General features: G+C 43.0%; 1 protein-coding gene across 5 annotated transcripts in view; it reads left to right on the top strand.

Annotated features, from left to right (window-relative positions):
* Nucleotides 1-13439, top strand: part of TSPAN18 (tetraspanin 18) — a 110708-nt gene that overhangs the window by 91911 nt on the left and 5358 nt on the right. For all 5 annotated transcript variants that reach the window (XM_035327227.1, XM_035327228.1, XM_035327229.1 and 2 more), the window contains 4 exons: nucleotides 326-520; nucleotides 5866-5940; nucleotides 10662-10760; nucleotides 11886-12065. In XM_035327227.1, coding sequence (XP_035183118.1) covers nucleotides 326-520; nucleotides 5866-5940; nucleotides 10662-10760; nucleotides 11886-12065 — 549 coding nt within the window. The remainder of the gene's footprint in view (nucleotides 1-325; nucleotides 521-5865; nucleotides 5941-10661; nucleotides 10761-11885; nucleotides 12066-13439) is intronic.

Genomic DNA, 13439 nt, shown 5'->3' with positions numbered 1-13439 from the left:
TGTATGCTGCTTTGCTGGTCTGTCCCCTGCAGATGTGGCAGCGACCTGAGATGCGATCTTTCAGCGTTAGGCAGGGAATCAAGAGCTGGTATAGTGAAGTGTCGAGAAAGAAATGTGATTTTGCTGCAAATGTTTCATTTAGTGAGCAAGAGACACTAAGAGCAGCATGTCAGCAGTCACCTGCTCAGCAGATGATGTGTGTCACAGAGAAACACAGATTCTCCAGAACACCTCTGAACAAAAGATACTGATGAACCCAGTCTTCCTGCAGCAGTTGCTTATGTTGACCTACCTCCCTCTTTCTCCTCTCGTTGTGCCATGACAGCTGGGAGGAGCGTGCCTGCTGGGAGTTGGGATCTGGGTCATTGTGGATCCAACAGGTTTTCGAGAGATAGTGGCTGCCAACCCTCTGCTCTTCACCGGAGCATACATCATGCTGGCTATGGGAGCGATGCTCTTCCTTCTGGGTTTCCTCGGCTGCTGCGGTGCCATCCGTGAGAACAAATGCCTCCTGCTTTTTGTAAGTGTCCTTGCACCTTCTGTTGGCCTTTTGGTGTTACCCAAGAATGGGGGAGACTTTTTCATTGAATAGATGATGCTGTGATAAGTGCATGAATGGATGTCAAATTACTGTAGCCATTATTACCTTAGATATTAAATAGATTTAGGGCACTTTTATTAATGAGGCAGAGAATTTGCTTCTTCCCTGCACCAGGCTTGAGTCCAGTGGGTGCAGAGTCTGGGAGTGTATTTTGACTTTGTCAAGTTTTGTCTCAAAAAAAGTTTTTTTTTTTTAACTTTTATAAAATGACCAAAAATATTTCACTCTTGTCCATCTGTCCATCCAAAACCCTCAGCTCCACCTGTAGATTGCTTCCTCACTGGTTCAAGAAAAAGCAGAGAATATGTAGAGTGGAGCATCTATGTAATGGAGCCACCGTGTCAGCAAAAATGCCCAGCTCAGAACTGGCTGAGGACATTGCATTGCAGTTCTCAATACATGGTCATTCCTCAATGCAGTATACTTTGCTCCTAAAATGAACTAGATTTGTTATTTTCAGGCAATTTTCACCTCAAATGATAGGGTTACATTTCAGCCCATGTGGTCATCAGGTAATATTTACAAAGAGCTAGCCACTAAAATAAATCTTTTTTGACATCTGCCATAAATTCTTACACTACAGGGTTTCCAGCCGTTATCTCTTAGCAGAAGACACTGCCAATTATGTGTCAAAACACAAAGCTCTATAGTTTTATTTCTCACTTTTGTCAAATGTGACCTTTTGTTTCTCCCTCTGAGTCTGTTGCTTTGTTTTTATTTATGTTTGTTTAAGTCTCCCTCTTGCAGTGTTTTATTATGATTGTATCTTGCACAGTGTGAAACAGGCTTGTCTCTTAGCAGAACAGGAAAGTCCACTTTTTTAAGAAGATTTTTTTTTTTTTTTTCTTTGAGATCAGCCTGGCACCACTGAGATAAATTCTCTCTGGCACTTTGCTTGCCCACCCCCTTGAATTCATGACCTGCACACAAGAGCCCCTTTCCAGAAGCCATTGTGGGTTTGATCTCTGGTAACTCATCTGAGAAGTAAATCAGGAAACTAAATATATCACCTGTGAAGTCAGGGAAATCTGCCTGAAGGAATCTCATAAAATGTGAAGAGTTGGGCCCAATGAGCCTGACGTTACTCCAGAGCCTGTCCCAGTCAGATTAAAAACTAACAGTCGTGTTTAAGTATTGAGTATGTTTAAGTATGTGAAATACTGATTGAAAATGAATGGGAAACAAATATTTTCAGTCTGGACCACATAAGCTGCATACAGATTGAGGAATCTGGGTAGAAAAGGGGCTTCTGAGCCTTGCTCTTTCCTGATTTAGCATCACTGAAGTCAGTGGCGTTACACCACAGTTTGAGTGTTCCTCCAGGTGTTTTAGTTATATTCTAGTGCACTCAATTTTGTGGTTATTACTTCTCTGACTCATAGAAGTAATTCTGAGCCCTGATGCTTTATTTATTTATTTATATTTTTATTTTATACTTGGAATGTGAGAAATATATGGGCTGGAAGTAATGCCTGGGACTAGCAGGAACTCTAAAAATAATCACTGGATAAGGAATTAGCATTCCAGCCTGAGCAGGGCTTCTGGTGTCAAACTCAGCTCTTGTAACCTGCCATCCCGTGTCCAGTAGCACCAAAGCACGTGCACAAAGACCTGTGCTGACACCAAGCAAGGAGAAATATTTTGCTCATTTCTGCTTTTTAGGGGCCATACCAGCTGACCTTAAAAAGCATGAAAGATCTGTGAAAGCAGAAGTCTGATGGGAGTAAGTTTCAGGCATAGGAAAGGCAAACCATTCATGAGCGCATGCCAGCGAGACTGGAAATGCCGTTGCGGAACTGAGAGTGTTAGGCTTTAGAGGTGGTGCTTGGGGAGAAGTTGCCTGATCAAATCAAGTCCACTTACAAAGTTGTTAAAGAATTGATGAGCCAGAGCTGCTCAAGTGAGATTTCACAGTGATGCATAATGTATATCTGAAGCTTTCAGTCTAAATGTAAATAGAGGATAGGAGGGACGAGACAGATGCACACATGCATGTTCTCCAAGTTGTGGCTTCTGTATTTGCAAAGCCATTTATTTTACCTTAAGCTGCTTGTCTTTTGAGGAAAAAACAACACCCCACCACCACCACCACTGAAAAATCACTGCGGAGCCTAGCGTGTTGCCTTAAGCACAAGGCTGTGAAGTGTTTCTAGATTTCCCAGTATTTGAACCTGACTCACAACAAGCAACAAACATTGTGCTCTAAACTGAAGATTGACTGAATTCTGGATTGTCCTAAAGACCCTATGGCTGCAAAAGAACACCATAAAAATCAGAATCCGGAGTGCTGATGCATGTACAAAAAATAACGTGCAAATAAAAATATATATTTTTTATTTTGACACAATTGAATTAAAGTCTGCAACAAGAACAGTCTGTGTTAGCTTGATTTGACTTAGTTGTGAGTGCAAATGTCCTGTTCTGCACTCTTGTAAAATAGATGCAGTAGCCCCTAAAACTTTGCAGCATGAAAAAATGTGTCCTTTGGGTTAAAGGACAGTGGCTGCCCTTTCCAGAACAACATTGCTGAAACTGGAATGGCAGATGTGTTGCGAAGAACAAATGTGAAATGCTGATTTGTGGAAAATTCTGACAAACAGAGAGCCATCACCAGGAGCTGAGGCAAGGTTTTTGACCAAAAGAGGAGACGCCACTTCCAAGGATGTTCAGGCCCTCACCTTGGATGAAGAGGATACCTGTATTCAAGTGCTGGGTCTCAGGCATGAATTTGAATGTGAGGCTGCTGTGTCCCATACACTGCTGACCAAGTGGCTGTTTAGTGCTCTCATACATCAGTAATTGCTTAATTTAATTCTGGGAGGCAAAACATAATAAGCAGATTTCGCCCTTCCTTAAAATGCAGAATGAGAGCAAGTTCTGAAACACTGATGATCCATCTCCTTTTTCTCATCAGCCCTAATGGCTGCTCATGTTTTTTCTACGATAACTATTTCAAATCTGTAATGGTAATGCAGACTACACAATGTAAGTGTAAATCAGTTTGGGGATGATAATGAAGCTTATCAGACAGAATCTGGGAATGGCTGCTTCCACTTCTGCACAGACCTGTGCTGGAGCTTGGGTGAACGTGTGTCTCCTAGTAATCAGTAAATGAAATGCAATTAGCAAGGTGATGGGATTAATCACTTGATCACCACCTTAGACCTCTTAGTGACTATGCTGAGATCCCTTGATGGGTGATGATGTGGATTTGCAAAGTGTGGTTCATCCTCATCACTTGTTCTTTGCCCTCCTATGGTGAAATTTAAAAACAAAACAGTCTCTGAGCAGGAAAAAAAGAGGCCACACATAAAACTCTAGCAGTAAGAATAAATTATAGTTAACTAGTTCAGCAAATCAAGCCACGGCATTCTGTTAGCAGCCTCAAGTCCCTGTCCATCTGACTCGTCTTGTTTGTCATTTGAGCCTGGGAACATTTTCTTTTGTTTCCATTGCAGAGGCAGGAAGACAAATGGGACAGGGTAGTGTGTGCATTTTTCCAGTGGGGAAAAATCACTTACAGCTCTGATAATTGACACCAAAAGAACATTTTCACGTTTCAATTAGGTGGTCTGAATTTTCTCTCCATTACCAAAATACATGGTGCACAGCATTCCAGACATCGTTTATAAATCATTGCTTGGGGGTCTTAATAGTATTCTGGCCCCATCTGCTTTCCTTCTGTTTCAGAAGGACTTTCAATAGCCTTCTTACACAGAAAAAAAAAAAAAAAAAAAAAAAAAAAAAAAAAAAAAAAAAAAGAAAAGAAAAATCAGATTATTTTTGTGTTTATTTCTACTTGTTGCTTCAACCACTTTGATTGGTAACTTGTACCAGAGGTTTGTTACCTTACATACGATGCAGTGTTACTGGGTTCTCCATTCACGTGGAGCCAAAACCTGACATTTCCAAATGGACACTCAGTCTGGTAAAATCATCTTTGAGCCTGTGGTCTAATTCTTGGGATCCCTAAATTTTAGAAGGATCCCAACAGACATTCAAATGGTAATGTCTTTGTGTGACTGTAGGAACATAAAACATGCCCATCTAGTTCAGACTTGCCTCAAACCTAGTATTTTGTCTCCAACAATGGGACTAAGTGCCATTTCAGGAGAGATGTGAGTCGAGCCACTTCTGGCTCTGTTCCTCTCAGTTCCTCAGCACCAGCGTTGGTTGTTTGAAGCATGTTAGAGGACGCATCTCTGCCTGTTTGCTTCAGTGTTTGTTGTGGACTGACCTAGTATCAAACCACTGTGAGGTGTTGGTGTAACTGGGAATCAGTCCTAAAGAGAGTTTAAATCGTGAGTTCTTTGACATCAGCAAGAGCTTGCCTGCCCTGGGAGACTTGTCCCCTTCCACACTCTTTTCTTCTCCAAGTTGTACCCCAAGTTGTGGGCCAGCTTTCTGTGCTGCCTCCAGGCAGGAGGTCGCAGTGCTCATCCTGGGCAGGAAGCTCCACAGAGCCTGAGGGATCTTGGCAAAAAAAGGTCCTGGGGATGCTTCCTTCCCAGCACAGCATCAGTCCCTGTTGGGTGAGACCTCTTAGGTCTGATTTACTTCTGTGGGGTGCATGAGAAAGGCACGGTGAATCACTTTGGCCTGGTAACATGAGAACAGCAGCTGAGTGACTGATGTACCTAACTCAGTGCAACCCCATCGTGTGGAGGGGGATGCTGATTTTCTCCTGAAATGGAGAAAGCTCCAAAAAGAGTCCATTTTTGGTCATAGGTGTAACTATTTCGCTAACTGCCTCCTTCCACGCAAAATGAGCCATGGTTATATTACAGAACAGCTTTTTATGTTGTGGTGAGTAGGGTTGTGTGTGTGTAGGTGTGTGCATGTGATGAGCTACCTGAATCAATCCCCCCCACTGTGTCAGGACAATTTAACCCTGTATGAGCATCTATACAATCATATAACTTTTTCCATCAAAGTAGGCTTTCCTGTTTTAACCTGGTGCAGATTTATCAGGGGATGATAAGGATCCTTACCAGATAAGCCTTATCTGCTTTACCCATTAGAACAAGCCAAAACGTGCTGTGAGCTCCCGTGTCCTGTGATATGATCAGAGGAGGGGCTGTGACTGCCCCAGGTTATTGTCTCGTAGTTTTTTTTTTTTTTTTTTTTTTTTTAATTGGCAGGAAAATAAATTTCCTCAATTATATTTTCGATCTCTTTGGAGACTTGCAAAACCTTGTGTTGCTAATGCCTATTGCATGCACCTAATGGTATGTCTCATTTTTTCTGTATCTTCTCTCTTGTAGTTCTTCATGTTTATTTTGTTAATCTTCCTGGCGGAGCTCTCAGCTGCAATCCTGGCTTTTATCTTCAGAGAAAATGTAAGTATCCTATGGTGGGCAAAATATGAACCCCAGTGGGATTGTACCCAGCTGGAGCGTGGTGTTCAGATGGTGGCTGATAGTGACTGTTTGTTTCAAATGCCAACAAACCTGCTTCATTACTATCTTCAGGCTGCAGAACTGCCAGCAAGCCAGTGAATGCTAACTAGTCTGGCATGTGCAAGGTGGATGGTTTATGTACAAAAGATATATATATGCTGGGGGACCACTTAAGTCCTGAGGTTTTCAGTCTTCTCGGTTCTTTCACAGCCAAACCAAGTGCATGTTCCATCAGGGAGAAGCTTTATTATAAAGTCACACTAAGGTTAAAAGCACTGTTTTCTTTTTCAATATAGCATATGTTTAATATTAATATTAATAGTGAAACCTCCTGTTTCCCCAGCAGAGCCAATGCTTGCTCTGTCTGCTGTGCTAAAAACTCTCTTGTGCATCTTTTAATATTTGTTCTTGAATTTTCATCTTCTACTTGCTATATTCCTCTCAATGCTGCTTGTAAGATACACCCCCTAGCCTGCTCTGACCAAGTCTCCCCACCTCCTTTTTGAGTCCCATCAACGGTTCTCTTGCATGTTGCCTTGCTTACAAGTTTTGAATCCCTCTCTCCACAGCTTTATATGGTGTAGCCTTTCTCTATGCTGCTCCTGTGCATATTATTATTTTCCCATCATCCACCCCATGCTAGTAGTAAGCGTCGCCTCATTGTTTCTCAAACCTGCAGGAGTCTCTACATTTTTCCACATCCCCACATGCACAAAGAGCCTGACTGAAGTAGGTCTGTCCTTCTCAAGGCAGCCCATCTTTGAAATACACCTCTGAGTGATGGCAGTGACATAACATCAGCTAGTGATGGTGGTCACTAGTTAGTGACTGTTAGTTTTTATCTTGTGTGTTTGGCATCTGCCAGCAGTAAGAGAACTTACAGCACATTTCCTGTATTGGTTGTCACAGAGGTGTAGCCTGAGCAAGTAAGGACCTTTTAAAATGATGATATGATTTTGATTTTCTTGAGCCAGGATATACTTATAGTTTTATTCACATTAAGAGATTTTGGTAAGAAAAGAATCAACACTTACAAAGCTCACGGCAAAACAGTGTGGTGTTTGTACAGTAGGATAGTCCAAGGAGAGGTAGTAGGAGATTTTTTTTTCCCCCTTTATAAGCTGGTGGTCTTTTGTCTTTGCCTTGCATTTGAACAGTGGGGAGAAAAAAAAACTTCACTTTGTACACAGTGTGGGCGCCCCATTAGAGCCTAGGCTTTGAGACCATGCCTTTGTGGGAATAGCTACAGCTCTGTAAATAGGCTGCAGCCCGGGGGGTCTGGTGTGTTCTGGTCATTACAGCTCTGCTCTTAGGAGCTCTGAGGGAATTCCTTTGGTACAGCACAAGCAGCAGACCGCACACGTAGAAACGCCTCGTGCTCGTGTGCTGCCCTGCAGGCCCAGGTACGATCTTCATGGAGGGGAGGTAACGCACTGCCCGGTGAGCCAGGCGTGTGTGAAGCTTAGGAAAGGCACAAGAAACAAAATGTGTCCTGTATGTGGAGTGGCTGTGCCTTCTGCCCTCAGCCACGAGAGACCTGCAGAGCATCGGGATCTTCCATTCCCTGGCAGCCATGGGATGTGTGGGGATGTGGCACTCGACAGATAAGATCGCAGTGGTTATTCTAGACTTCTGTGACATCTGGTGATGGTTTGTGAGGCAAAACTTGCAGGGGAGCAAGCTATTCTGCTGTCTCTCCTGACCTAGTCTTGTTTGCATCACCAGCTTCCCACTCTGTCAGAATGACTGACAGAAGAGGCAGAAATGGGAAGAAATGCAGAATGTCAGGATCCCAACATAGCTGGAGATAGCTCTACGCAGAAGTTAAGCTCAGTCTGAAAATTCTTGTTGTTTGTCCCCTCTTAAGGTTTCTTCTGAACAACAACAACAAAAAAAAACTTGTTTTGCTGTTGCTGTATATTTTGGTGGTAGCTCCTCTGGCTGGGTAATTTTCCTCTCCTCTTGCAGCTGATTTTGCTGTTATCTTTGGGTTAGCCAGATGGCTGGGCAGAATGCCCATGGGGTGATCTCCCAGTGACCCCGTGTCAGGAAGAAGCCTTCACAGTAGTCAGTTAAGGTCAGGTTCAGATGCGCTTTTCTCTTTCTTGTGAAACAAGAAGTTACTTTCAAGGCATGCAGTGGTAAGTGCACATTTGGGCAACCGGCATTTCCTGGAGGACTACCAGGTTCAGTGATGGTCATTGCACCAGTCCCTATGGCTGTAGCCACACTGGGTGTAGAAAATGAGACAAAAGAAAAGGGCACGCTCTGTCTGCTCGCTTTCCAGATAACGTTTGGTGCAGCTTTTCTCTTGTATGGCTTTACATGCAAACCAGCTCCCCAACACGCAGCAGAGTTAAATTATTAATAGCTGTGAGAGTAAAAGAAATTTAGACACAGAAGGAAGGAAGAAAAGAGATGTTTGCTGTTGAGATTGGACGTGAGAGGAAGAGGCAGTGAAGCGCAGCGTGGTGGTGACTTCATTCACTGGTGGTCACTTCATGCACTGGTGTGTAATACACGTGCTGTTTCTGTACAGGAGATGTTCGCCCCTGAACAGCTAGGAAGGAACACGACTGAATGGCTCTTTATTGCTCATCGCTGTGGCTGCTTTGTCAGAAGTGTGTGTGGAACATCTCATTTTATTACTAGGTCCTTTTTTCCCTTCTGAACAGTGCTTGCACAGTACTCCAGTGTGCACAGACTTGGCTTCAACAAGAGGGGGCCGTGGACATGCGTGTAGGACCGTCTTACTGACTGTTGTCCTCCTTTGTCAGCGATTTTTTAACGGAAGAAGGACGCTTCTGCAGATCGATTTTTAACATTTTTCAGAGCTTCAGATGCTCAGGACAAACAGTTTAAGAACAATGAAATGGAATCAGTTATTTTCCTGGCAGACTTACCCTTCCAGCACTAGGCTTTGTTTTGGGCCAAGTCTCGTAAAAATCTCACACAAACTCTGAACAATTTCCTCTGGGATTGCTGCTGTCAAAATAAAGGTTTCACTTTATATTTAAATGACTCTTTTGTTTTAGACCCGGCCAAAGGCAGCCGGCTGGGATTATTACCAACCGTAATATCAGTTTCAAAGCCTGTGCTTCAGAAACAGACAAGCATCAGAAAAATGTGCTGCTGTCTCTGCAGGCGAGGATGCTGGGTGGGTAAAGTATGCAGGGAGGGAAGGAAAGGAGAAGACTGAGGACATGTTTCTGCATCTTCGAGCCTAGCCCCCCCTTAGTGCACCAAATTCCCAAAGGAAAATGCCAGTCCTCTATGATCCTCTGGTATTTGAATATTTCAAAAAAATGAGTTAAACTGTGTGTCTTAAAAAAAAAAAAAAAAAAAAAAAAAAAAAGTGATTTAGGAACTATCTCATTAAAAGGTAATGAGATTTAGATCCCTATGCCATGCAAGTTTTTGTGACAAAGTTTTACCCAGTGTCAATGTAGTCATTAGGCTTTGCCTTAGTTTGTATCTGTAAAAGAGAAACCAATATTAAGTGGTGTTCTGGGTCTTTTAAAGAATGACCACAGCCTTCTTGGCTTTCCTTAAGTTTTGTGATATAGTTACAAAGGAAACAGCCAAGTGTGTGCTTGTGCTTTTGTGCCCACCCCATACATCTCATGCATATGTATGTGTATGTGTGGTATTTCACGTTGCATATCAAGAACCTGAAACCCACTCATTGCAGATGCACTAACACATACTGCTACACTGTGTGAACAACAGGAAAGAGGAAAAAAAAAAAAAAAGAAAAAAAAAAAGAAAGAAAAAAAAAAAGCTCTCTCTTGAGCAGCTTAATTGCCAATCCTGCAAGTGTGTAACGCTGAGGCTTTGCGCTGGCACAGAGATTGTATCTGTGTGGATCACAACTCAGAAGGTATTTTAGCCAATGGCCCACACAAGTCAAGGCCTATTGGGAGCCTGAAAAGGGGATTCCTTGAGTTTTCATCCTGAGGTCGTAGAAAGGGCCCAAGATTGAATCAAAGTATTCAATTTAACGGGACTATTAAGTTTGAATATTTACTAGTCCCCCAGAGAGTGATCCTATGTAAATGTAATTTCAAGGTGTCTAACTTTTTGAGGAGAGTCTGAGCAGAAATGTTGGCTTGGTTTTTCTATTTTACTATAAATGTAAACAGGAGTAAATGAAATTCCATTAGTTTTTATTGTTGACCTTAGAAATAAAATGTTTAAATTATCTAAACACTGGAAATATAAAGGGGATTTTTTTTCTTCACATGTGTGGGTGAGTTTAGATAATCTAATGCATTGTCAGGGAAATGGTCTTTTTCCTGATTTGTAAGTTGACTTGAACATTTCATATTCATTCCATGTGTTTTAATTCATTTTCATTCCCAGCAAGTTTGTTATTAAGGCTTGATTCTCCTTTCTCACACATGGAGTTCCCCTGATGCTAGTAGGAAGATAACTGGTTTGAAATGAAAAGTGAGGGGAAAATCATGCCTTGACTGCAGACCTTGAGTAGTATAGAAGTTAAGGTACTATTTGGATGTGGATTTGAAGATCTCTCTAAAATGTTTTAGTCTTGTTTTAATTTATGAAATGCTTTCAAATAGCCCTGACTATTAAAAGATGTGCTTTAAAGAGAGAAGTTGGCAGTAACCCTTTGCGTTTCCACCTGTCTCTGTGTGTTTCAGTTGACGAGAGAGTTTTTCACCAAGGAGCTGAAGAAACATTACCTGAGGAACAACGACACAGATGTCTTCTCTGCCACCTGGAACTCTGTCATGATCACGGTAAGTCAGGCCACGCCAGCCCCATGCTGCTGGGGGGTCAGCTATCAGTGCTGTGCTCAGCCAGCACCCTCAGCTCGCCTGGGTTCAGCCTGCTCCAACCACTCCGTTGTGCCAAGCACAGCACCAGGGTTTGTGGTGGCAGTAGTGGGACAAAGGTGACAATTCCTCTGGCAGCCAGGCTTTCTCAACACGAGCTGCCATTGGTACTGTTCCCAGCTCACAAAGCTAGAACTAGTGCTAACTAATGGTTTCTTATTACAGCCTGTTAAATGAGTTGGTAGGTGACAGATGAGGCAGGAGCATGCCTAATGGAATATTTTCAAAGTAGAAATATTTGCAATCAAAACTGACTTTGTTATTACAGTCCTAATCAGGCGGATTAAAGATTGGCTGTGTCCTTGGAATTGGAATTTTTCTTATCTACTACAAGTTGTTCCTTCCTGTCTGCTGCAAGAAGTTGTGTTTGTGTACACACGTGTGTTTGTGCTTGGTTTGTGTGTACACACGTGAACTTTGGGCTCAGTACAGCCCACGTTGTATCTGTTCGGAAATGAAGAGTAAGATGTCAGGCTCTGCAGATGAAAAGTCAATTTTAATCTTATAAGAAAAAGATGATTGCTGCCCTTCATGCTGATTCAGGATTTTAATGAAGACATTTCCTTTTGCTGACTGAAAGGAGACAGACTCTGACTTGAATCCTTAAAAAGAACCTGACTTGAATCCTAAAAAGGGAGCTTTCTTGGATCACCTAGCAGTGCCTTTGAACAGCAACATTAGCTATGGGAGAACGGGCAGTCGGGAGCCTGGATTGTACTGTTGGCTCTTTTACAGACTTGCTGGGTGATCTCAAGCAAGTCATTCTGGATGTGCTCCAAAGCCCTGTGTAGATCATGGCAATATTCCCAGTGGTACCTTAGAGTCTACAGTGTGACATGGAAACAGTGGGACTTTATAAAGAGGCTCCAAGGTACAAGCACAACCCACTTCTTTGGAAACAACAATTGTTTTGTCTCTGCTTTGACTAAAGCTTTGATCCCTGCAAAAATAGGTCTTTGGGAGAATTCTGTTATCTCTTTTCAGGGCAAAGCATAAACTGTCTTCCTTTTTTTCCACACCTCTCTATAGTTTGCCTGCTGTGGAGTGAATGGACCAGAAGATTTTGAAGCTGTCCCCCATCTTCCGAACTCCTCTTTTGAAGAGGCAACACCAGAGGCTTGTTGCCAGCGAGAACTCCAGAGCCGGGAAGGGATGTTTGTTAACAAGGAAGCCTGCCTCACAGGCATCGAGAGATTTCAGAACCGACAGGTAAGGGGAGCCAAATGCCAGGAAAAGGAGTTGTGGGAGCCGTGGGTGGGTAGTGAAGATAGCAGGTTGTGCCATTCTGACCGCAGGTCAGCTTGCAACTGTGCTTAAGCTGATAACAGCTTTTGAAGTCATGGATATGTCTGATTCTGAAAATCCCCCTTCATTGTGTGGACTGCTAAGTCCTTGTTGCGCTGTAACAGCAGAAATAATGGAAACTTTCCCAGGGGATTAAGAGGTGGGCTAGAAGTTTATGTCAAGCTTTACTGGGGCTCTGAAGGTTAGTACTGTCTCTGAGAAGAAGTTAATTGGCAAGCCAGCACAGGTCAGTGACGACGGGATGAGTTTGGCTCTTACAGGCCGTGGTAGAGGCTCCAGTTTAGTTCACAAAGACTACTCGTCAACACCATATTCAGCTAAGAGACTGAGGGTTAAACAGCCACAGAAAACCATGTCTGCTTCCCAAGGAATAAAAGTGTTGGAAAGTTGTGTTTCTCTGCCCTTTTACTGATTACAGTAAAAAGAGGGCTTTTCTTTGAACAGGTCTCTTGACTTAGCAATTCTTTTCTATGCTAGACTAGAACAAGGCAATTCTGAGTAAAGTCGTTGACACTGATACCACCAGCTGTGTTTCTTTATATTTTCCCCAAGACCTAAAGTTTAAGAAACTTTTCTAGCAAAGTTCTTGACTGTGTTCATCTCGGCATTCACAAGTCATCTGAACTCTGTGCTGACTGCGTGTCTAAGCCTCCTTTTCTCTCCAGACTAAGCAGCGGTCCTCTTTTCAGCACATGAAAGCAGATTGTGAAAGGGAGTAAGGGAGTTTGGAAGCAGCACATGAGCTGTTCCTTGTCTGGCAGCTGGAAACGGTTGGCAAAGGCACGCTGGGTGAGAGATCATAGCAGACAGCACCATACTGCATCTGCCAGGTCTGATTGCCACGAATAGACAGGGAGGAGAGAGAGAAGAGAGATGACAAACAGCAGGGAGGAGAAGGAAATGCATTTCGAGAAACAGGGATAAAGCTGATTTAAAAAAAAAAAAAAAAAAAAAAAAAAAAGCTTTCCCTAAGCAGTGATGCTGAGGCCTAACACTTCTATGGGAAGAGTTTTTCTGTGTGAGCCTTGTCACTGCAGCGTGTTGGTGGGAGAAGAAGCTGTGTGCACAGAAAGTGTCACCAAGCCCACAGCAAGGCATTTCTATAAAATGGGAGAACTGTTGCTGGCTCTGTTCAGGCATTGCTGGAGCAAAGTCAGGCTCTTGGGAAACCGTTCTGGCAGGGCAGTGCTGGGCACGTTTGTGCTCACCCCGTTCTTACCCAGCTGAGCAGGGCATGCTGAAAGTTGGTGTAAGGTTGGAGTTCAGCAAGCACCCAGA

This window comes from Oxyura jamaicensis, chromosome 5, assembly GCF_011077185.1.
Source record: "Oxyura jamaicensis isolate SHBP4307 breed ruddy duck chromosome 5, BPBGC_Ojam_1.0, whole genome shotgun sequence".
Classification (NCBI taxonomy): Eukaryota; Metazoa; Chordata; class Aves; order Anseriformes; family Anatidae; genus Oxyura; species Oxyura jamaicensis.
Note: the sequence above shows the minus strand (reverse complement) of the source record. Positions and strands in the feature narration are given on the sequence as shown.